At 41.4% G+C, this 23,595-nt stretch overlaps 3 protein-coding genes across 4 annotated transcripts in view; 1 reads left to right on the plus strand and 2 right to left on the minus strand.

The window, feature by feature from the left end:
• The window catches only part of mcf2l2 (MCF.2 cell line derived transforming sequence-like 2), a 133,306-nt gene extending 132,076 nt beyond the window's left edge, over positions 1 to 1,230 (minus strand). Inside the window, exons 1-2 of the mRNA XM_035175690.2 lie at positions 1,074 to 1,230; positions 367 to 732 (exon numbers count right to left, since the gene is read on the minus strand). Coding sequence (XP_035031581.2) covers positions 367 to 445 — 79 coding nt within the window. The 5' untranslated portion in view covers positions 446 to 732; positions 1,074 to 1,230. The remainder of the gene's footprint in view (positions 1 to 366; positions 733 to 1,073) is intronic.
• A 1,183-nt stretch (positions 1,231 to 2,413) lies between these two features.
• Positions 2,414 to 11,348, plus strand: rfc4 (replication factor C (activator 1) 4). 2 transcript variants are annotated; one of them, XM_035177576.2, is made up of 11 exons: positions 2,414 to 2,578; positions 3,555 to 3,692; positions 4,802 to 4,880; positions 5,253 to 5,332; positions 5,477 to 5,596; positions 5,771 to 5,914; positions 5,997 to 6,117; positions 8,546 to 8,671; positions 8,789 to 8,869; positions 10,076 to 10,189; positions 10,892 to 11,348. In XM_035177576.2, exons 2-11 carry the CDS (start codon positions 3,577 to 3,579, stop codon positions 10,985 to 10,987), a joined length of 1,077 nt encoding a protein of 358 aa, XP_035033467.1. In that variant the 5' UTR covers positions 2,414 to 2,578; positions 3,555 to 3,576; the 3' UTR covers positions 10,988 to 11,348. The 2 variants fall into 2 exon arrangements, with proteins under 2 accessions (XP_035033467.1, XP_035033468.1); XM_035177577.2 differs by having other exon boundaries at positions 3,565 to 3,692.
• Positions 11,349 to 12,542: 1,194 nt separating this feature from the next.
• slc5a9 (solute carrier family 5 member 9) lies at positions 12,543 to 22,506 on the minus strand. Its single transcript, XM_047343056.1, has 13 exons — positions 22,399 to 22,506; positions 21,862 to 21,933; positions 21,023 to 21,127; positions 20,426 to 20,590; positions 20,194 to 20,299; positions 19,982 to 20,062; positions 19,580 to 19,785; positions 18,787 to 18,922; positions 17,002 to 17,109; positions 16,100 to 16,250; positions 14,219 to 14,387; positions 13,458 to 13,673; positions 12,543 to 12,848 (listed from the first exon to the last, which is right to left on the minus strand). Exons 1-13 carry the CDS (start codon positions 22,468 to 22,470, stop codon positions 12,543 to 12,545), a joined length of 1,893 nt encoding a protein of 630 aa, XP_047199012.1. The 5' UTR covers positions 22,471 to 22,506.
• Between the last annotated feature and the right edge of the window lie 1,089 nt (positions 22,507 to 23,595).

The following is a 23,595-nucleotide window of genomic DNA, read 5'->3' on the forward strand; positions in this document are numbered from 1 at the left end:
ACAACAGTGGTCAAACTCAACGGCTGCCCTGTAGTATCCTGATGACATTCATCCCCCTCTGCCCATGTGCAGAGCATCTCTCTGCATCCCTCCTCACTCCAGCGGTCCTGATGAGAGGATGGCGATTGCATTCCCCACTATCATCTGCTCTGCCTCTCCTCATTTTCAACCAATTCAAAGATTTCCATTCGACACAATCGCATATTACAGCACATTTTCCTCACACACAACAGGGGATAGTTCCAGAGGAGAGGGCTCTCCTGTACATTTGTCCATTTTCCCCAGAGGAGAAACACCAAAGGTCTTTGACTTTTACACATCTGAACATGTGCAATACACGGAGGAAGATGAGGGAAAATGACTTACCGACATGAGTGATGACACACTGCACCCTCTGTAGCAGCTCCTGTACCGACATCTCGTCTTCTCTGAGCCAGCACAGCATCTCAGGGTGTGTGTTGCATCCACTCTCCTTTCCTCTCTCCCCGCTGCCACGCCTCCTCTTGTCCCCCTTCCTTCCTCAACTATCTCTCCTGCGTTTGCTCCCTAATCCAGTCAAGTTTTCTCCTCAGCTTTGCTACTAGTTGTTCGTAGTTGTCTCTTTTTTTTTATTATTTATCTTCCATCAGACCCCTTCCCTCCATCATCCCAGGTCCTTCAAATCCACACGGTCACAAATCCTGAGGATGGTTATGATGATGCCTCTCACAGACATTCAGCAAAACAGGAAGCCTGGAAATAAAAAAATCTGCTTGTAAATCAGGTACAGGTGAAATAAACATCAGCTAGTCAGAGAATATGATAAACGCTTGGTCACTGTTGAGTCATCAACTTCATTTATCAGCCAGTTGACCAGAAAATAAACACCAAAGTCACTCATCAAACAAAAGAGGCAGTATGTCACCATGCCAACCAGCAAACTAGGAAGATGCTGAATTAAACAGGCAGGAAATAATTTTCAACAAGAGCCAGGTTGTTAATACATTTGTAAATCACACAACAAAATAACCATCCAGTAATTAGATTTTTAAAAAGCTCAGCAAAACATCAGTTACTGAGGCACTTCTTCAAACCTTTCATGATGCTGCCAATATTCTCCAGGTCACAATAATCCTCACAGTCCAAGACATGTGTCACACATAAAGGGAAAAAGATGCTCCAATGTATGTTCCATGTAAGTCCCCTCCCCTGACAGAGACACTCCTCAGGCTCTCGGTAGGAAACACTGCTCCTCTGATGATTGCTCATATAATAAAGAAGATGAGTCACGAAGAGGAGGGGGGTGGTAACGAATCAGAGGGCTGCTACACCTGCAGGGCGGAGGGAGAAACACAGAGGGAGAGTGGGGGGGGGAGGGATGGATTGATGGATGGGGAGGGGGTCACTAAGTCCAGGAGGGAAACCCTGGAGCTGGACCATACATGGACCGGAGCTGCAGAAACACACTCCCAGTTTATTAGATTTGGAGAGGAAAACACAGCTAATAGACAGTGCTAGTGTGCAGCATCTCAGATTTCACCATCATTATATCATGTGAGCACAAATTAAACACCATTCCTCATTACTGCTTTGGCTGCCTGGGTACTTTCAATACCACCATATAGCAGTGCTAATCCCTGAGGCAATGCCTGCCAGGGGCGTTAGCATCTCATCACCAGAGGCTCCAGGGACTGGGAGCCAGACAACCATTAGCCTGAGACATCTGTGCACAGCCACTTACTGTGCTCCCTCTGCCAGCCAATTACAGGCCAGAGGCTTTCAAACAATAGAAACATGCAGCATCATTGGCACAGCAGCTGCAGTAAGACCATGTATGAAGTTATGTCTGTTCATTCATTACAGCATTATATTCTGCTCATGCTGGATTATGTGCTTGTTTCAGGCTAAATTGGAAAAGAAATAACCGGGGAAATGCACGTTTTTACAGTCCAATGCAAATTTAAAGTGAGATGAGGTACTGTGCAGAACAAAGCACAGCGATGTGGGTGTGGCTGTGTATTCATCTGGTCTAACCTCAGTATACACAATCTATGGTACTAACCTTATGCTCCTGCAGCTGGTGTTTGTTCTCATACGGACAGGAGGCCCGGACTCTGTGCGTAATAGTCACATTGTTAATAATTATTTAATGTTTTTGATTTATTCTATAATCATCTTCAGGTTGGTTCTTATTTCTGATTATTAAATACATAGGACTTTTGTTTGTCTGCTGTTGTAAACCAGCGTCTCGAGGTCGCCTCGAAGATGGACGAGGTGACGAAACATCCCCGCCGCCCCCTGGTGGCTGTCAGCAGTACAGGTCATAAAGTAGAAGGTGGGACAAAAGAACAGCTCCTCTATGTGCACGAGCACAGGAGAGGCGGGGCCGACTCCAGCATCCGCAGCATCTGATTGGAAGCCACAACATGACGTCGGCGGAAGTTTTGTTCGCCGCCAGAGCGGGAAGATCTTGCCGCTGCGCCACATGACAACAAGCGGCTCCTCGAGGACTTGACATCATAGTTCTGGTTCAGCCTGTGACACGCACTGACTCCGACACTTGGGTCCGAGTTGGTCTTCACAGCGGTTGATATATAAGGTGAGCTCCATGTGTACTGTAGCGAACAACTGGCTAATACTCTTAGCTAACCATTAGTAAACACCTCCGGCTCAGTGGTGTTAGCGGGTCAGTAGCCGTATGACGCTAAACAACGTGAGATCAACAGCTTGTAAAACTTAATCACATCGGCAGTGATGGTGCGGAGAGGTGCTCTGCCAGACTTCATTTAAATCTATCAATGTTATTGTCATTCTTCTCGTTTCTAGCATGGCTACAACCTGATAAGCTGATAACTTTAGCTCTGTTGTCCTAACCCTTAACCAAACGTATTGAATATCCTCTTACAGTCGAGCTACGTCAACCTGGTGTTAGTTTTGTTTTTCCTGCTGTAATGTCGAACAAATCAAACGTGAGAGTTTACTGCAGCAATCTATTTTCTAGGATAAGATAATATAATCCTTTATTAGTCCCACTGGGGAAATTTGCAATACTACAGCAGCAAGAGTCAAAAACAGTCATCAGTAAGTAATAATATACCATACTTAAGTGTTGGTAAATGTAAAAAATATATAAATTGAATAAAAACTAATATGTACAGTTAGTGTAAAAACAAGAACAGCGTGAACAGTGAGTGGATTACACATGAACCAATGTATTGCACAGGCAGATTGAATATTGCACAGTTAAGAGAGTTAAAGTGCAGATTTTGGGGACACGTGATTCTTCTTTAACTTAGCTTTTCAAAAACTGGATAACGCAGATATCAGAGTTGGCCATGGTAATTAGCATTTCCACTGTAGTCCCAGTTCGTGTCTAAGTGAAATGACTGAAAGTCTGCAAGTTAAATGTCTGCAAGGCTTTAGTGTGTACTCTCTGCTGCTACAGGTGTTAGTTTGTCTGCATCTTCTTTATAAGGAAAGCCCCGTGCTTCAGCTGCTTCTTTGTCTCACATTTATCAATTTGTTTGTCTCTTTATGCATCTTAATGTTGGTTTGGTGTGTTTTTGCTGCTTTAGCCAAAACCAGACATCAGCAGAAATGCAGGCCTTTTTGAAAGGAGCAACTGTTCAAACTACCAGACCCCAGAAAGACAAGTCGGCATCGGGGCCCAGTACAGAGAAGAAAGCCAAGGCTATTCCATGGGTAGAAAAATAGTAAGTATGAAGCCCAAAGGTGGATTGTATGCTGTGTTCGTGTAAATATACGAATCTACCAGAATCAGAAGCACTGGGCACAGGAGAAACTTTTACAGCATTCCTTTACCTGGTGTGATTTAACCAAGAGAATACTGTAGAATATTCATTCCCCCCCTGCAAGATGTTGGAAAACTAATTAGGGTGGTTCGTGATTTTTCTTGTGATTTCATTCAAAACTGACTCCTGATTAAAAATGCTTGACATTTACATTTAAAAAAGAACAAGGAGCATCATATTGTGGCTCAAACCACAAACGTCTGTCCTCTGTGAATGAAGAATTATGATTCTTGCAAGAATCATATGTTTTTTTCCCTGCACACGTTTCATATCCTGCAAACTATCATGTAACTATTTGCATACAAGTTAATGGGACTGCCTTGATTAGAAAACACCTAATGCAGCTGGCTTTTTGCATGGCCTGATAATACATTTTTCACAGTGTAGATATTTTACACACTGTCCATTTACATTTATGTATTTGATACATCACCCAGCCCTTCATGTACTCTCTAGTACCAAAGGTCAATGGTATACACTGAGTGTCCATTTGATTCTATTACATACATCTGCACTGTACTGTGTCTTCATAAACTATTCAGTTGCAATTCCCATTATGTTTGGCTTTAGTTGAAGTTGTCCTAGAGGGCTTAATACAGTCTTGTTTTATCATTGATTTAATGATGGTGGAGTTCTCCGGGACTGTTTGTTGTGAGAAGAAGAATTCAGACTCCCTCATATTCACAAATTGGAAGGTCAAAAAATAGCTCTCAGTATAATGTAGTCCATTACAACAACTTTAACTATGACCTCAGGAAAGACATGATTGGATTTACACATTTCCAACAATGTGACCTTATTGACTTATGGACAGACACTGGCATAATGGTAGAGCTGTAAGAGATTATATAGATTTTACAAGTGTACCCCAAAAAACTGAGGACTGGGTGTATTAAATCTGTGCTTAAGATCTTATCCTTGCAAGGTTGTATAAATATGCTTAATGAATAAGTGTTGCCAGTATGGTAAATATTATAAGTATCAACAGTATTTCTTTTTGCAAACCACAGCAGGCCTAAGTCTGTTGATGAGGTGGCCTTTCAGGACGAGGTGGTGGCAGTGCTGAAGAAGTCTCTGGAAGGAGCTGATGTAAGTATCCCACTCTGTCAGTGGACATTATTTACACAAATAGAAACTGTGATGTCTTGAAGTTTTCATCTTTGTCACATTTTTCACCTTTAATCATTTTGTTGGTCCGGTGCATAAACACTTATATTGTTTTTGTCAATTGTTTTATCTATTTTTTCCTCAATTCTGTACTTCTTCTAGACACATTTAATTAAATAACAATATTACAATGAATCAGTCATATTACAACAATATAAAGGCAGATATAAAGAGATTAAGTAAGTGCTTAAAAAGGTACAAAGACAAACACGAGCGTAATTATACAGCGTCTTTGCTCTCCTACACAGACATGAAGGCAATGTCTCACTGCGTCTCCTTGTGTTTTTATTGCAGCTTCCCAACTTACTGTTCTATGGTCCTCCTGGAACAGGAAAGACCTCCACCATCTTAGCTGCTGCCAGAGAACTATATGGGTGAGTGAACGGTTAATGCTGTGAAAAGCGTCCGCTCTTTACATTTCCTCAAATGTCAGTTAGCTTTTTTCCCCTTGAGTTGATCATTATTCTTTTTCCTGTTCATGGATGAATCTTGTGTCTCCTCCACTGTCTCTCCTCCAGTCCTGAGCTATACAGACAGAGGGTGTTGGAGCTCAACGCCTCAGATGAGCGAGGCATCCAGGTTGTCAGAGAGAAGGTTAAGAACTTCGCTCAGCTCACTGTGGCTGGGACTCGTAAAGAGTGAGTCAACACCGATCAGCACATGCACACTCAAATATAGAGCAATTTTCCAAATGCTTTCTCTGTAATAACCCTATGAACTTTAAAAAAATATATCATTTTTATGGGGAGTGAGATGTATCTCTTAGTCAGTGAATGCTGAACTGCTAAAGCTCCTTTGCTGTGTTTTTGTAGTGGGAAGCCATGTCCTCCTTTTAAAATAATCATCCTGGACGAAGCAGACTCCATGACAGCACCAGCTCAGGCCGCTCTCAGACGAACCATGGAGAAGCAATCGCGCACCACCCGCTTCTGTCTCATCTGTAACTACATCAGCAGGTCAGCTGGCCGATAGATCATCAGTACACAAACATACTCTGCATGACTGATCCTGACCTTGCTGTGTGTCTGTCTTCTCTAGGATTATTGAGCCTTTGACGTCCAGATGTTCCAAGTTTCGCTTCAAACCTTTAGCCAATCAGATACAAGAAGAACGCCTGCTGGCTATCTGTGACAAGGAGAACCTCAAGTTCACCAAACAGGTAAAAAGAAAGAATATTACAGAGTAATAAAAATGCTCTGCGATGGCAATAAAGAGTTCAACATGAAATTGATGCTAAATACTGTCTTTCTCAAGATGTTTGACTTAAGGCTGCTTCACACTTGAGGATTTTCAACTCTAAAAACGTGGGAGAACACAGACAATGACAGATTTAACAGATTTTTAATCTTAAAATTGCCAGAACGCACACACTGGCTGACTTGGACAGAACATAAGACCTCATACTTGCCATTTGTAGTAAACAATGTAACAGTGGCGATTGAAATTGCTCAGAAACTCCCAAGATTCTTCAGTTTTTTATCGCGGTTGGCAAATAACTTTTAGGTGCATTCCCACCACCCTTCAGACTTCAGTAGAAAGACAAAACATGGAGGAGGACCAATGTTGTGTGGTCTGCTTTGTAGCGAAAAACAAAAAACAAAACTATGGATGTAGTCATGGCTGAGAAGGTGGAATTGGCTTATACATTTTCCATCGTGAGCTTTATTGTTGTTTTTAGTTGCAGTACGCTACATCCGGTGGGTGACGCTTCCTGGTCAGCCCACTCTCATTGGCTTTTGCATGTTTCTGTTGGAGCTGATTATGGATTTGAGATCATGGGGCCTCCAACTTATTCGGTATTATCAGGATTGTTTGGGAAACCCCTCACACTTCAGGATTATCTGGGACGATAATCAGCACCGACTGGCCTAGTCGGGAACACCCCTGCAATTGTCGGAAGAGGCGAATCAGGTCTAAAATCGTCCCAATTATCCTCAAGTGTGCAGCAGCCTTTAGAGAAGAGGCTTTCAAGGGGAAGCAACGGTTACTGCAGTCACAGCTGTCGGAGTGAGAGGATTTTCTTAAACCGAGTTCCCACTACGTGACTTAGAGTGAGTTCATACTACACTACTGACTAGCGTTTGGGGGTAATACACTTCTACGTTTAATTCCAAACACACATGAGAAGAAACACCGACTGATCCTCCTGCTGTGTTAGACACATCAACCCAGACGAAAAAATGCTTCAGTAGACAGTTGTATAGAATGGATCGAGGCTTCAGTTTCTTTTTGGTTTTTTTGTCTGAACCCGTCCAAGCCTGATAAAGTTTATGTAGCTGCACAGAGTTTGTGTTACCCTGTCCCTCACATACATGGCTTTGCTTAATTTCCCCAATTACAGTGTGCAGTGGGAAAAATCAGGGGGCACCTCAGGACTATATGTACTTTCACCACCTTCACATCATCCTGCACTCTGACAGGTTGGAGTTGACTCTGACTCCAACTAGATTTCAAGTAGGTTATATATCTGGAGTCTGCTTGTTTGGGACAAGTCTGCGAGCCTTATTGAAGAGGTCACACATAGCGTTTGGGGACTGCCAGTCAATCACTTATCAGGGGCTTTGGTCAGCGACTGGCAAATTGGGCTGAAGATCATGTAGTGTTGACTGGGCTTTAGCAATCACTGAATGGTATAAATTACCAAGTGTTCCAGTAAATAACAGGAAGAAAAAAATCTGTAAACTGGCAAACCATAATGAGGCAGATGATCTGGTGTATGGAATAGTTGTCTTGCTTATAATTTGTATATACTACAAGTCCATATGGATTAAATGATTGGTTAATATGGAAATGTTACATACATGAAGTTAATCGGAAGGAGTAGGGGCTTAGGGTTATAATTTCAATCTTTGTACTACAAAAAAAAAGTCTCTTTTTGCTTCTGCTTCTGCTCATGATTTTGATTTATTCATAATGGTGCAGCCTCATCATGGCTTTCATTAAACTTCATTCATATGGGCATATGACTTAGACATATATGGGAAAAAAAGCAAACCAATCATTAGGCATAATGATTTCTGACTAAATTAGTGTTTTTGAAAATTCAGGAAGAAAATGTTACGCTATAAACTCTATCACTTAGGAACTGTTAAGAGTGGCTACAAACAATTACCTTCAATATTAATACATATTCCAAATCTGTTCATTTGACATAATCCTTAGATATTATAAATTAATTGATTGATTCATTTATCTATCCATCTCTCAGGATCTTCTGAAGCCACTATGAGCTGGCAGCATGTTCAACCTGAAGAGAGTGCAGTAGCACAAGTTATTTAGAATGAATAAAATGACAAAAGACTAGTCTGTCTGGAAAATGTTTCCTTTTGCACAGTTGTGTACATACTGTATGTTTTCGAGTGCATGCTGTCTTCCTGAGTCACACATTTTGTCTATTGAAACTGTTGTTGGGACTGTTTTTCTGAAGCTTTCACCATGTAACAGGATGCATTTCAGCCGAAGTGTCTCCACCAGCTGTCTACCAGCATGTTTCATGTATGAAAGTCCAGCATGCTGAAAACTTGTGCTGCTGCTTTACTTACCCAGTTTGTGTAGAAGGAGTATGATGTTTGTTTCTGTTCATCTAGAGTATAGCAGCATTGGTGAGGGTGTCTGAGGGAGACCTGCGGAAAGCCATCACCTTCCTCCAGAGCGCTGCACGCCTCGGCGTCGGCAAAGAGATCACAGAGAAGGCTATCACTGACATAGCCGGGGTGAGACACACTTCTTGTGTTATGTAGGAGACTGGAGCAACTGATGATGCACGATTCGTTTCATTTGTTAAATCTTACCATACATTCCCGTCATGTCACTGTTGTGCTCTCTTATAGGTCGTTCCTCCAAAGATGATCGACAACTTGCTCCAGATTTGCTTCAAAGGAACATTTGAGAAACTAGAGATTGCTGTCAGGGTAGGTTTACGGACATGTTTTGTCCCTTTCTGTGTACTAACTTGAAGTCTTCATTATTTTTGATAGACTTTTATAAAAAAAAATATTTTAATATTTATATTTTAATGATGAGACAACAAGCCTATTTAATGGCAATGTTTGTTTAAAAACAACAATTTACAGAAAAAAAACTATAGATTGTTTATAAGTGTATCATGTCAGTACCACCTGAAGAGAATTAATACATTCTTTCCTGCAGTGACAGCAGAGGGCACTAGAGCACTGGGCCTAAATAAGCAAATATGAATAATGCAATTTTACGGAATAAGACATTTATGATCAAAATATGAATTAACCAGGGACAACTACAGTGATACTCAGTACAGCACATACCTCCTCCAAGGCCAAACAACAATTTTCTTATGAAACCACATTTACATTCACAAGATCTCGATTTTTTTTATTTTTATTTTATCTACACCAAGTTGTTTACCATCATAAATATCAGTCCCTTAACCATGACTGTTTTTTTAGCAAGATGAATCAAATATTCTTTGAGAAATCCACAAAAATGTTGGAAAATTTCACAATGTTAAAGAAAGTGAAAGACAATTCCTGGATCCACCCCCTGATTCACATCAACACCAATCTTTAATGGTTTCTTCCTTGTGTCAAGTCCCATCCATCCACAGGCGTTCATGGATATCAGTTTAAGAGGACTGTAAAGGAGTTTGTCATTAGGTTTGGCTATTTTGAATTTTGTGTGGAATGGGTGAACCGGCGCTCTGCTGCCTCAGTCAAGACTGGAATCACCAGCACTACTTCAGGTGGTCTGCATGAGTCTTTTTTCAGTGTTACATGTGAGTTACTTAATGTTAAGGTAGATTGCCCTCAGTGTTCTTGTCAGAATGAAAAATGCCGGACGGCCTTTGATCTTTTGATGGTTGTTTAAAAAATTCAGTTCATTCGAGACAATGCGACACCCGGTGTGGAAATATTTTTGTTGTGTTTGTTTGTTGTTTGAAATTGAATATTTCACACTGAAGATTGTAGCCCAAAGCATTACGAGTTAAAAGAACCCCAAAAGCCGGCTTTATCTGTAATGCTCCTCATTAAAGGATCACACCACTGTGGTTCTCCCTGATGTTGACATGCAGTGAACATGTTAGGCGATGCGTTTGCCTCACCCTTCGCACATTCTCACACGTTGAATGTCTCCTCTGTCAGGACATGGTGGATGAAGGCTACGCAGCCACACAGATTCTGGGTCAGCTCCATGAGTCGATCATAGAACAGGACCTGAACGACAAGCAGAAGTCGGCCATCACAGAGAAGATGGCGGTAAGTGAGCTAATGCAGCGCTCCCTGGTGGAGCTACAATGATCCTGCAGGGCGGAAGAAAGAAAAATGGGAAATCACATTTAATTGGGAGAAAGCAAATGCAGCAACGCTGGTCACTACTTGATCAGTACCAACTGGACACATAATAGGTGATTGATGTAACAAAATACATATGAAATCATTTGTATATACGTAGTAAAGTATGTATACTAACCCTAATGGACACTATTACTCATGACATGAAAAGTTGATCAGTTAACTGCAGTGTGAAGACAGATCTGATACATTTTGAATCCATGTCAGTTCACGAGACTAAATATAATTTAGAACTACATTAGGGTTCATCATTCCATATAATGTGATTTAACAAACCGTACATGACATTTATGCACACACCCCTGTAGGAGGGTTGATTTGATTTTTGTAAGACCTGCCTGGGTTTTGGCTGCATTTCCACATTTAGTCTTCCCTTCTCCTCTTATAGCAGTAACAGGAGAGGATGCCACTCCCACTCCTTTTGTCCAACCAAACACAGCAGTAGGTTTTAGCATCTGATGAAGGATCTTGAGTTTCAACAGACAGTCATTTTATGATTTTTTTTTTTAGGGCCTTAAACCGTCATCATGTAGAATTATTTTTTTCATGGAATGATTCCTTCCTTCCTGAAGTTCTCAGTTTGTGTTTGTTTCCTCTCTGCTGCAGGTTGTGAGTAAGTGCCTGTCAGATGGTGCAGATGAGTACCTGCAGATGTTGAGTCTCTGTTCAGTCATCATGCAGCAGTCCTCCCAGAACAACTAAAGCTCCACAAGGCAGCATCTGTTGCCCAGGAACTGCGCTGCCGCCTGCTTCAAACAGGACCAACAGCCTCACTGAGACATAAGCGCTTCACAGACTAGACTCAGCTCGTTTAGTTTGAGACATTACGCCAGCCGGTGGATACCAGATGATGGTGTCGGTGTTTACTGTCACTACTTCCATTCTACTTCCTGTCTCCCTCTACTCTATAGTGAGCACTTCAATAAATAAGGCGCAGCTGTATGAACCTGCTGTTACTGATGAACCACCATTCAGATGTCTTTATTCCACATAATTCTTGCAACTCTCCAAAATATTTTTGGACACTTTTTCTATTTTGTGAAATAATAAATACTTTTCTGTATCTGTTCAGTGTTTGTTTCTTTGAAGTCATTGCTCATGATTGGGACAGAAACTAAATCAAGAACAACTTCACAAAAGTAAATAATTTAACGATAAGTTTGAAATTAGAGAGATTTCAATACAAGTAGTAGCTTTCATTTTTGAAAACTGAAATATTGATTAAGCAGAATATCAGAGATTTTATCAAACATTGCAGTTTATTTAAAGTGGAAGATCAACAATATGTCTGCAAGGACAGGTCAGCATAACACATAGATGCCATTTGCCAGGGACACTATCCGGAGCTCCAAACAATAACCCATCTACTTAATAAGCTTTGACATTGCTTACATCCTGCCTGTCATGGAAGCCACTTGAATCAACAAATTACAACATAATGAACACTACAGCATTATTAAGGACCTAGATCTTACATTTTTTTGTCTTAACAAAATATCTGCTTCTGTTGTTTGTTTTTTGCCAACCTATTTTTGTAGTTTTTTATAATTTTATTTTGTTTCGTGAGATTTGTTTGGCAAAGGTTTGATGCTGAGATGCCTCAGTTTTCCATAACCATAACTAGAGTGGTACTAAGTAGAGTGTGTACTTCTGCCAAGACCCAACAGTCCCCTTTACTTAAAACAAGCTGCACCAAATATCACACACTCAAAGATATCAAGATCCATTAATTAGTTTTGGTTTGGATCTGCCTCCTGGTCCGAATCCAAATCCCCCATCCCCCGATTTATTTTTAGCCTGAAAAAACATCACATAGCAATGAGGGATTACAGTTTTAGTGGAGGGGGCTAAAAGGGCCCATTACTTTGACAATGAGCACAACATTGAGTTTGAGTTCAGAACAAAGTTTTTCTCATCTTCTCCATGATTCTCCATTTATTGTGGCTCCCCCACCTCTGAGAGGTGAGTAAGAATAAGTGCTCGAGTGCCACTCAGACAGGGCAGTGTTTAAAAAGTGATTTCAGAGTAAGTCGGTCATAGGCCTTGTCAGTGGTTAAATCAGAGTGCACCATGAACAGATATTAGATAATAAATGTCTGTTGTTTCATAGAATACAGATTCAGCACAGCAACTGACCGGTTTAACCAGTGTCCACTGAACCAAGGCTTTCATTTCAAACATGTTCAACGCATGACCAAATGCCAATACTCCAGTCTAACCTTAGTGAAAACATTGTGTTCAGTATTTCATGACTGCATTAAGCCATGTATCCCCAGAGGAACACATTAACAGTCAGCAGCAGCAGAGCATTAATGTTGCAGACATTCCTCCAGAAAGGATCCTCCTGCAGGGAGTTCAGCTCATTAGTTTCAGTCACTGGCGGTACAGAGCCAGTGTTGGGACCAGTCAGACCACAGAGCCGCAAAGCAGCTCTCCGCCACCAGGAATGTGGCGAACGGTCAGGCTCGTGATCAGAGTCCACAGGGTCTGGAGTTAGCGGGGGTCCTGTGAGGTCGAGCCGAGGCTCCTGGCTGTATCTGGACCACCAGGTCAGCCGGTGCAGCTGGGGGGGAGAGAAAGAGAAGAAGTGGTATTTGGTCCTGCGTTATTAAAAAAACAAATGCTTCTCGTCCTTAACTGTAAAGCACAAAAACTGCTGTTGTTACCAACCAAATGAGGAGATGATACAAGGTTCCCTATGTCAGCACTTTTCTACTGCAGTAAGTTACCATGTCAACAGTTTTGTTTTTGTTACAGATGTTCTCCTATATTTCAGCACTGCTCAGGAGGTGAGATCCTGTTGCAGGTACTTGGATATTGGCATGAAATAGAGCACCTTTATGAAGGATGTAATAGTCCATACTTTCAGGGACTGATGGCAGTACTGATTAGAGCAGCATAAAAAGGTTTGCTGGCTCCAGCAGGGGCCTGGATCACGATCTTTACGTGAAACACAAAGAAAGGAAGCATTCTTAAAGTGCAGGTTCTGGCAAGCCCCAGGTTATGAGCAATGTGCTGCGTGTGAAGCTAGACTACAGGATATTTAATGTGGTGTACAGCCATCAGCTAACCTTTACCTCTGCAAACATTGTAACACAATTTGTTTATTGTGTCTGTTTCTCATTTTACAGACAACAACATAAATGAGGTGAAGGCAAGGTGTGTTCCTTACATGTTCTTTAGGTATTGGGGCAGTGGCCAAGCTGACAGCAGCAATCACAAGGCAGGTGAGAGCCAGCAGGATCAGAGCAAAGTACAGGTAGTGGACATCGGCCACGATAGCAGGCCGATGATCAGGCTGACCACAGGAGGGAGCCATGTAGGAGAACTCCAGAACCATGCGGATCAGTCCCACCACTAGTCCACCCATCAGACCCCAGAAGGCACCCTGAGACACACAAAGTACACATCATATTAAATGCAGCGTCATAGGGACTTCTCTTTCATCAAGAGGTCATCATGATGACCTCTTGATGAAATTGTATTATTACCACTGCTGGGGAGGTAATGTTTGATTGGTATCTGTCTGTCTGTTTGTCATGAAATTGTGTGGAGAGGTGGGGCATGATCCGAGAGGAACTTGTAAAATTTGGGACTGGATCCAGAAAAGTAGGTAGATACAGATTTTCTTTTCACATTGCTTTTCACTTTTTACTTTTCTTCTTTAAAGATCCAGTATGTGAGATTTAGGTGAAAGGGATTGGCAGAAATTGAAAATAAAATAATCCTAGTGATGTTTTCACTAGTGTGTTTCATCTAAATTGTATGAATTGTTGTTTTCTTTACCCTATGGGCCCTTTGTATTTAAATACATTATATTTATGCATCCATCAACCATACAAACAATAGTATTTGAGAATAGTGTGTCGAGAACAGACCCACGGCACAAGTGGTGTGTGCATGTGTGTGCGTGAGAGAGAGAGAGAGACTTACTTGCTCATTGGCACGTGGCCAGAAGATAGCCATGAGGAATACAGCTGTAATGGGCGGAGCAAGAAAGCTGGTCACTGACTGGATATAATCAAACAGCAGCCCACTGTTGGCCGTTTGGATGACTGGAATCCACAGAATACTGACACACACCAAGACCAGGATGAACACCCTAAAAAAACATTTCCAAACATCAGATATAAATTCAAACATAAACATTAGTTTAGGGCTGTGGCGGGAAGAGCTGACGGTGACATGTTACAGAGCTGTTACTGAGCTTTAAAGAACAAGAGTGCTGTGAAACCTTACACATGAGTAGTAGAGGTGTAAGTATTATGATTTTATACATACAGTTTTTCTGTAAAATTAAGCATTGCGTTACTTCATGCAGGACACGGAGTCATGTGCTCAGCTGCCATGAGCTGTCAGCTACTGGTTTATGGGTGGTCGTCAGTCACCCACCAATCACAGCCCATTCTCTCACCAAAGCGGTCCCTTTCAATAAGACCTCCTCCTCATTGATCCCTGCTCAGCTACACTGCCACTCACGCCCTGCTGCCGGCAACTTTCCTCCACCACCCCAGCCTCCACCTTTTAGCACTGAGTCCAAACACGGTTGTGGGCAACGATATTTATCTTGAACCAATGTATTTTGCCTGCTACACCGACCGGGGGGTTCTGCACATGTTCCCTGTTTTATCTTAGTATGCTGCTTTGCTAATCCAGGGGACATCCAAAGAATGGAGCCGTGAGACCTGACTGTAAGAATTATGAGATGTTTTTGACACAACAGCTTCTAAATGTAAACAAAGACAGAGACAAAAAATGTCGTCTAAATTGTGATGTGTCAGTAAGCATGCATGATTTACTGGACTGAAACCACGGGAATATTTCTGTAAGATTAGTCACTTAACCAAGCAGACACTGTCATCAGAAGTTTTACCTATGGAAATTCAGAAACTCAGAAACAAACAGGATGTTTATCCCAAAGCAGTCAAAGTCTTACTTGAAAAACATTAAGTATCCATTGTCCTAATATTACACCCTCAGACTGTCTCAATTATTTCTCCTCACTGTTAAGACTGCAAACCAGCTCACACACTATTAACAAGGAGTGTGGTGCCTCCTGTAAATGTGATTTACTGTACATGTCAGTGAACACAGAGGAAACAGCAGTTATTTCAGTGGTGGAATGTTGTGAATGTTTGATAGAAGGTGTTTGACTGGGTAAACCAGGAAACCAGCTGCAGATCAAACACACACACACTATGTTTGCTGAGGAAATTTGACTTGTCGAGACTTCTGAAATAAATAGAACTCAGTATAATGGTCTTTTAAGTGCATGTTTATTCTTTGTCAAAGACGGTCAAATAGATCTAACAGCATGCGGATATGTAAAGATGTGAAAGACAAAGAAACATTTGCATGCATGCTCTTTTATGCAGATTTGGTGAAGAGGTGATGTGTGTGCGTAAGGAGCGGGTGTGTGTGTGTGTGTGTGTGAAGGGGAGATGCACTTCCTGGATTCTCCCAAAAGGGCCTCACTTACTCCTCCAAACGGCAATTTACAGTAATAAACATTCAGCAAGAGATCAGGGACATACCAATTACCACAACAATGGTAATTGGTTGTTTTTGCCAGAGCTGTTTTTCCTCCGCAGTGGAGAATATCTGCATGGCGGAGAGAGACGAGTTGCCGGAGGAACACGGAGCATGCAGTGAGGGGGGAGAGCTAGAGGAAACACTCAGGAGGGATCTGTGCTTACAGTCATTTGAGGGTTCTTTACAGAATTTTATGAATGTTCGGTTCTTTGGTTGAGTATTTTACAGGTGAATCTCTTTGACTCTTGCGTGAGTTTTTCTGGTTGATCTTTAAATCCATACCTTCCAACAATCATGAGTTCCATCTCTGTAGCCTTCGGCCTGGCTCTGTGGTAGAGGTCCAGTGTGAACAGAGTGGAGCTGCTGTTGAAGATGGAGGTCAGAGAAGACATCAGAGCTGCTAACATCACTGCTATCATCAGACCACGAAGACCTACACAGAGGGAAGAATCAAACAGATGGTTCACTCATGGTGAAATACCAGATGTATTAACTTTTTAACAATAATGATGCAGCACATGTCCAATGCCCATACAAGGTTGTTTGTCCAGCAATTCATTTTAAGGGACAATATGCAGAGATCAATATTGTGCATTCAGTTTTGTCATATGAGAGGACATCAGAAGTGAGTAAGGCCACAGAAGAACAGTGACACTGGTCCAGCTGTGCCACGTCATCAGAAACTAACTGTGCTCGCCTTTTTTCACTTCCTATTTTCCTCACATCTTCTCCTTACATCTCTTCTTCATGATTTAAAAAGGTGTTAAGAAACAAGGAAAAGACAGAGGCTAGGAGACACGGTTGTGGCACGACAGTGTTTTTTGATTGGTTGCCAGTTTTGCCTCGACAACAATCCTGCTACAGCCTTAGCTTTTACCTGAAACTGGTTTCCTGACTCACAGTGTAAGGTAAAAAACACAAATTCACGTGTCAGACTTGACTTAAAGGGCCAGATAAACAGGTGACAGATGAGCCATTTCCATGGCTACTAAACAAAGTCCATCAGCTGATAAGATGCTCTGGAAAAAAGCTAAGTAAGTGATCCTGGAAATAGGATTTGTCTGTTTGTTTTTGAGTTTTGCTTCTATAAGATGTGTTGATTTGAGTTCTGTCTGCCAGCATCACTTTCATCATATAAGTGCATGAATGACACAAACATTGCATCGTGCGTGTGTGTGACTCACCCGCAGGCATTAGCTCTACCACTAGTTTAGGGTAGGCGATATTGGAGCAACCGACTGAAGCTCCACACACGCTCTGACACACCACTGGATCCACACAACCTATCTCATCTGCAAACACAAAGAGAAGATGTGAAACATTACTTGGCTATTGTGGCTTCACAAAGCATTTAAAGCCCTTCACGCTTTTATTTAGTTGTAGACTTCATCTTAAATTGATTTAATAGACTGCTATGTTTTGCCCATGAATCTACATTCAATGACATAAAATGATTTAGTGACATATTATTTTCATAATTTATGAAAATCAAGGCCCCTTTTTCTCAAGTCACTTATGCAGTTTGGTCAGACTATACGAGTCCTGGTGGTTCCAAACCTTCTCCAGTTCATAATTAAGGCCTCTCTTCAATCAATCAATCCAATTTTATTTGCCTAGCCCATATTCACAAATCACAATTTGTCTCATAGAGCTTATGACATGTAATGTAACAAGGTGTGACATCCTCTGTCCTTAACCCTCAACAAGAGTAAGGAAAAACTACCAAAATAGTTACGGGGGGAAAAAACGTAGAAACCACAATCAGAATCCACCACCACAATCAGATGCCACCTCTTCTCAAAGCTTTACAAATAGCTTTATACCCTGACCTGTGCCTTATTGCAGTTTAATGTACATAGAGTTCCCTAGCCTCGTGGATTGGTTCTCTCCTGACATACAGTGTGGGAGATGGTACCATATGTATTTTCGAAAAACTATCTGTACAATGAGTTCAGTTTGCGACAGGTGGACTCCAGTCAAGTTCTAGACACATGTAAAAAGAGAAAACAAGAAGAATTACAAACATTTTTAAGGGGTGCTTATGCCCCAAATGTTTTTTTACAAAGGCCAAAATCTTTACCTTAATTTCAATACTTGCACAGTGGACATCAGTAATTAAATTGTGTTAACATGATCTGATGCTACATATATACTTTTACAGTGCTGTAAGTACAGTATGCTGTATCATGACAGTAGCAGACAGAGAGAAATATAAAGTGTACATCCAAATCCAAAACTAACATTACATAGCACTGACTGACATTATATTAATTTTAACCATTATGTAGGAGCCACTTTGATGCATGAATAAATCCACAAAGCTGGAAGGGGCCAAAAAGGGTCATGAAGTTTGGCGTATAAAGGAAGTGTTGAGGGTGGAGCTGATAACAGAGCTGGTTTCAGCAGCAGTCGGGCTGAGTTGAGCATGTGGGGTTGTGGTGCTGGATTATCTCAGCAGGGAAATCCTGATTTAGTTATTCACCACCTACCCTGCTGAAAGCTAAACATTGACACAGTGGAGTAACACTGTTTAAGGTTGTAATGATGTCATTGATATGGCTTACAGATACTTTGGTAACATATTAAAGTGGAGTAAGCAGGAGAGGGGCAACGATTTTGCCAGTGTTGAGAGAATGCAAGCATATGACTACACTTCTTAGAACTATTAAGTCAGGTATACATATTTGAATCATCGCCTGTATTCAGTCGCAAGCCATTTGATTTGAATAAATTATATTAAACTATATTCTGTGATAATTTATATTGGAATATTTACTGACTGGCCTGAGTCTCACTTTAAGATTTCAGCACTAAGACCAGGATCCCCTCTGACCACAGGCCCTCCAAACCTCTCCACCCATACCTGGAGGAATGATGGTCTTTGAAAGACTGGTTTGATGAGGTGCACGTGCTTCAACATAAAGAACCTTTGACATTACAGTCCAACAGAAAGAGGCAGACAGACTGACCTGGGAACAATGCTCGGCTGATCATGCCTGGCATCACGATGAAGAACATGGGCAGAAGTTTGAGGTAGCCTCCCAACACACTGCCTGCTTTGGCATGAGACAAAGACTTGGCCGACAGAGATCTCTGGACAATAACCTGCACACACACACACACACACACACACACACACACACACACACACACACACACACACACACACACACACACACACACACACACACACACACACACACGCATTGGTCCTTTTTTACTTACGAGGACTTTGACTGACAACACATTCTTTATCCTAACTATTACCATCCCAACTTAATAGAGTACCAAGCCTCCAGTAACATTGTTTCGATTGGCTAAACCCCAAACAACATGAGCAGTTTAGCTCGATCAGCATAGCTGAATAAAAGCAATCATGAAGTCAACTGAATAAAATTAAAAAAGTGAGAAAATCCGAAGTCATCCTAGTATCTCTAGAGAGAACGCATCTAAAATAAATTCGTTGGAAAATAAGGAAATTAGCGGCCGACTGCAAATTTGTATGTGCACTGCAACCAGGATTCTTTTTCAATATAGTGTACAACAACATTACACAACATTGCATAATTGACATGCACATGTGAAGTGTTTGGTCTGTAGGCAATCTGACACACATGGAGAGGCAATCGACAAAGGGCTACTGCATACCTCCCCCCTAGTGCACCTCCCCTGAGGACTGTGTCCTACGCGGCTGCCACAGATGCACCCCCCCCTTTGTACCTCGTTAGCTGGAACAACATGTATGAGTGTACAAAAAGTCACCTGATCAGTGCACCACACCCATGTAGACAGTACTGTGAGCCCAAACACCAGACCGGGCCAGGGTATGTCCCCTGTCACAGGGTTTCTGAACATGCGGAAGGCATCACTACGAGGCAGGTGGCAGGTGGTGTTGGCGACTGTCACTGAGGGAACAGCTGACATGTACAGGTCCACAAGGCCCTCGTACCAGCCAACTTTGTCGAATGCTGGAAGAAATACAAATAACACTATTATTATTATTATTTATTATTAATAGGGAGTTATATTCTGTGAAATATCTAACATGGAAATGTGTGTGTGTGTGTGTGTGTGTGTGTGTGTGTGTGTGTGTGTGTGTGTGTGTGTGTGTGTGTGTGTGTGTGTGTGTGTGTGTGTGTGTGTCTGTGTTTGACTGCACCCTACCAATGAACATTAATGCAAATGCTCCCCCAACCATGATCACAGTCTGGAGAGCATCTGTGTAGATCACTGCTGCCAAACCACCTACGGACAAAACACATCTGTTTACAGTCACATGATGAGAACTTTTCTTTCATGGACAAATGGCTAGTCCCCATAACATAAATACATAATTTACATAAATATTGAATTTCTGAAGATATGTGTGTGCTTACCTGCTACAGTGTAGGCAGCGGTGACCAGCAGCAGTATGACTGTGGACAGATAGATATCCCAGCCCATTGACACCTGGATGAACAATGCACCTGAAAATATATCTGACTGGGTAACACACACACACACACACACACGCACACACACACAAACAAATGTTTTACTGTGCTGGATTGTACCTCATTTGTATGGCACTGAATAAAAAGAATATCTATAAATGTGTGTATGTCTTACAGATATTTTGGTGAAAATGTAGAGGATGAGTGAGAGGACAGACATGTAGATGCGTATCCTCTGGCCTCCAAAGCGTTTGCCCAGATATTCAGGCATGGTCACCACACTAGCAGAGATGTAGACAGGGATAAAGATCCAACCCAGAGCCAGCAGGACCCAGGCTGCCTGCACAAACACACACATTTCAAGAGTGAAAGAGAAACACTCTGAAGTATCATGTGCCGTTGAACAGCTGAGACACTGCATACAGTACACGAAGGATAACACAAGATTGACACTACACACTGGAAGTCAAATCATTGAGTGAATTGTGATCCCCTTTGTGTAATCAACATTTTTAAATTGATTGTATTATGGTTACTCAAAAGCTACACCAAGAACATAATGTGATGAAATGAACAAGTCCAATGATGATCTTGAGAGGATTCATGAGAGGATTCACAACAGTGAACAATGACTGTGCAGAACAGGGCAGTCAGTGAAATCAGAGGGAGACTCTGAGGTGAGCTGCAACACAGCCCTTTGGTCTGATGTGGCAGAACCACTTGTCTGATGGCCTAATGCCACACATCATATACCGCCCACCATGTTTCTTACATTCCATTCAAACCCTCCAACTGCGATGCCCCCAGCTGCTCCTGTTCCAGCTAGACCAATGAACAAACCGCTGCCGACATTACTGGACATCAGTGAGGCTCCAATCTGAAATCACACACAGGCAATACACAATGACAGCAAAAGTTTTTTTGTTAAAAATTTTAGAACAATGAATTGGTAGACTGTCTGATAAATCTTTTAGTGACTGTGTAATTATTCAAATTGTTCTGGACACCACAAAATACTAACTGAGTATATAAACCATATCAATATGTAAATGCGGGACAAGAAGACAATGGGGATAATAACTAAGGAGCCACAGGGACAAATAGTAAATGAACTAATAAGTGAGTTGTTTGTCTCTGTGCAGCAGGACCCCTGTATTTTGCTCAAGATTCAAGATGGAATAGTGTTAGCCACAGGTTTGTGACTACAGCAATGTCTCTACCTTTCATGCTCTGCTGAGGACTTTTATGCATATTTTGATTAACTGACCCCAAACAATATGATCATGGGGCCATAACTGATACAACACTGAGTGACACAAGGTGCACATCTTGTTTTTGGAAGCACTTGGACAAAGTCTTGATGTTTTTTTATCTCTGTACTTGTAATGTGTGATGATTGATTTCTATATAAAGCTAAATAATAGCTTTGTTCATTTTGTCATTTGTATTGGTCATAAAGCTCAGGGATTAACATCCATATGCAAACATAACAATGCTGACAACTGACTGTGTCAGAATAACTGTTCTGACATGAATGTAGAATGTGGAGCATATAGCACATTACCATGGAGCTGAGGAATAAACATGCATACCAGCATGACCAGTACTTACAGGCCACCAGGTCATTGAACGGCCAGCCAAGAAGTAGCCCCCTACAGTGCTACGATTGGCTCGCACTGATGACTGTAGACGAGACAGAGACAGATCCAGCCATTAACAACAATACTCAACATCTACTTAATATTGGTATATATTTATACTCAGAGGAGAAGGGCAACCTTTGTTTCAAGGGCTGTCCTTAACTCCTAACACCCCCCACCCAATCACAAACTAAAGTCAAACACTGTTTTTGCACTCTCCCCCAAGGAGGGATTGTACGTTCTTACAATCAGCTTTCACAGCCGTTACCCTGTTCACCGTCCTTTTACATTCATGTCATCATTGTTTTCTTTCTTGTTTTGACATGCTCTACGTGCCTTAGAATTGCCCTCCGGGGACAAATAAAGTTTTTTTGAATTTTAATTGATTTAAAAAACTTGTACTGCATGAAACATAGAGACTGCATGTAAAAGTGCAACATTTTGAGGCCTAGTTGGTACTTTAATGATATTGAAAATAATGTATAAAGTGGGCTGAGTCACTTCTTACCCAGATTCCTACGACCATGACAAAGATAAAATAAATGACGACCACAGCGATGTCAGCAGCATCAAGACTCATGCCTGTACTGGGCGGTGCTGCAGTGGTGAATCCAGTGGAGCTGCTCCCTGCAAACAAGTGTAGAATGTCACTGTCTTGAGGACAGACACACCATTCTCAACAGTTTCAAAACTCTTCAAAATGCGATAAAGAAATGTAAGTTGAATTTCAAAGTACACAGGTACAGGTGCCAACTGTAACTCAACACGACTGTGGAGGATGGGAGAATGTCAATGACAATAACACTCTGAAATAGTGGAAAAGCTGGATGACCATTGTTTCTGTAATTTTCCACAGGCAGCAGGGACAAATTCTTTATGTACGTTGCTTTTGGAGTTGACCTAGAATAAGCTCTGGTCATGCATAAAAAATGATGTAAAACTATTGAAAACTATAATTAGGACTTAAAAATACATATTGTTTCATTTAAACTGATGAGAAACCCTTTCACTGTCACTTGGTGGTATCAAGAAAGGAGAGGTGCATTGGATTAGAAGGCTCTGGGTTGATTTGACTGTACACAGTAGTGGTTGACAGAGTGAAGAAAAGCTACTTGATATATACTTGGTGTATATTCACTGATCTGTTGCTGTCAGTAACGTTTATTCTGCTCTTTGTTTCATTTTTATTAGCATTTTTGATTATTGTCCTTATTAGCTCAGGACCATGACCTATATTAAAATGATGTACTGTACACATGCTTTAGATAGCACAACTGTTCCCTCTCCATTTTTTTTACTTTACTTTTTTTTCACTACTTACAGGCACCAAAGATACGTCACTTAATTTTTCCTTTGCTGTTTCCTTATTACACCCTTTGACGAATGGGTGTTCAAAGCAAAAGCTTTCGTTTTGCCCAGGCTGAAAGTAAAAGGATAGTCCGACTTTTTTAGTGAGTCCAAATTAGTTGCCTAACCCTGGTTAGTTCAAATGTACTAAATGTTATGACAATATGATCTGTATGTTTTGCTTCTTTCCTTTTGTTCCTGTTCCACGTGGTCTGGATAGCTGTCCATAAAAAACAGCTTTTCACGTGCTAGAAAATAAAGCTTGTTGTAGAGTCAGTCGGTTACTGAGCCTATGAGCACAGATAAAGTTAAGTTAAAGAAGGTTCAGACCTGTGGTAAGAGCAGCAGACATGTTGAC

Source organism: Hippoglossus stenolepis, chromosome 14 (assembly GCF_022539355.2).
Source record: "Hippoglossus stenolepis isolate QCI-W04-F060 chromosome 14, HSTE1.2, whole genome shotgun sequence".
In the NCBI taxonomy this organism is placed as follows: domain Eukaryota; kingdom Metazoa; phylum Chordata; class Actinopteri; order Pleuronectiformes; family Pleuronectidae; genus Hippoglossus; species Hippoglossus stenolepis.

What these genes read in the sequence shown, in the direction of transcription:
- rfc4 (XM_035177576.2), top strand. Translation starts at nt 3,577, where the DNA reads ATGCAGGCCTTTTTGAAAGGAGCAACTGTTCAAACTACCAGACCCCAG. An exon ending in AGTCTCTGGAAGGAGCTGAT is followed by an intron (nt 4,881 to 5,252) that starts GTAAGTATCCCA and finishes TTTTTATTGCAG; the next exon opens with CTTCCCAACTTACTGTTCTA. An exon ending in CCATCACAGAGAAGATGGCG is followed by an intron (nt 10,190 to 10,891) that starts GTAAGTGAGCTA and finishes TCTCTGCTGCAG; the next exon opens with GTTGTGAGTAAGTGCCTGTC.
- slc5a9 (XM_047343056.1), bottom strand. Translation starts at nt 22,470, where the DNA reads ATGAGTCTTGATGCTGCTGACATCGCTGTGGTCGTCATTTATTTTATC. An exon ending in CGCTGCCTACACTGTAGCAG is followed by an intron (nt 20,063 to 20,193) that starts GTAAGCACACAC and finishes TTTTGTCCGTAG; the next exon opens with GTGGTTTGGCAGCAGTGATC. An exon ending in GAACTCATGATTGTTGGAAG is followed by an intron (nt 14,388 to 16,099) that starts GTATGGATTTAA and finishes ATGTTTTTTTAG; the next exon opens with GGTGTTCATCCTGGTCTTGG.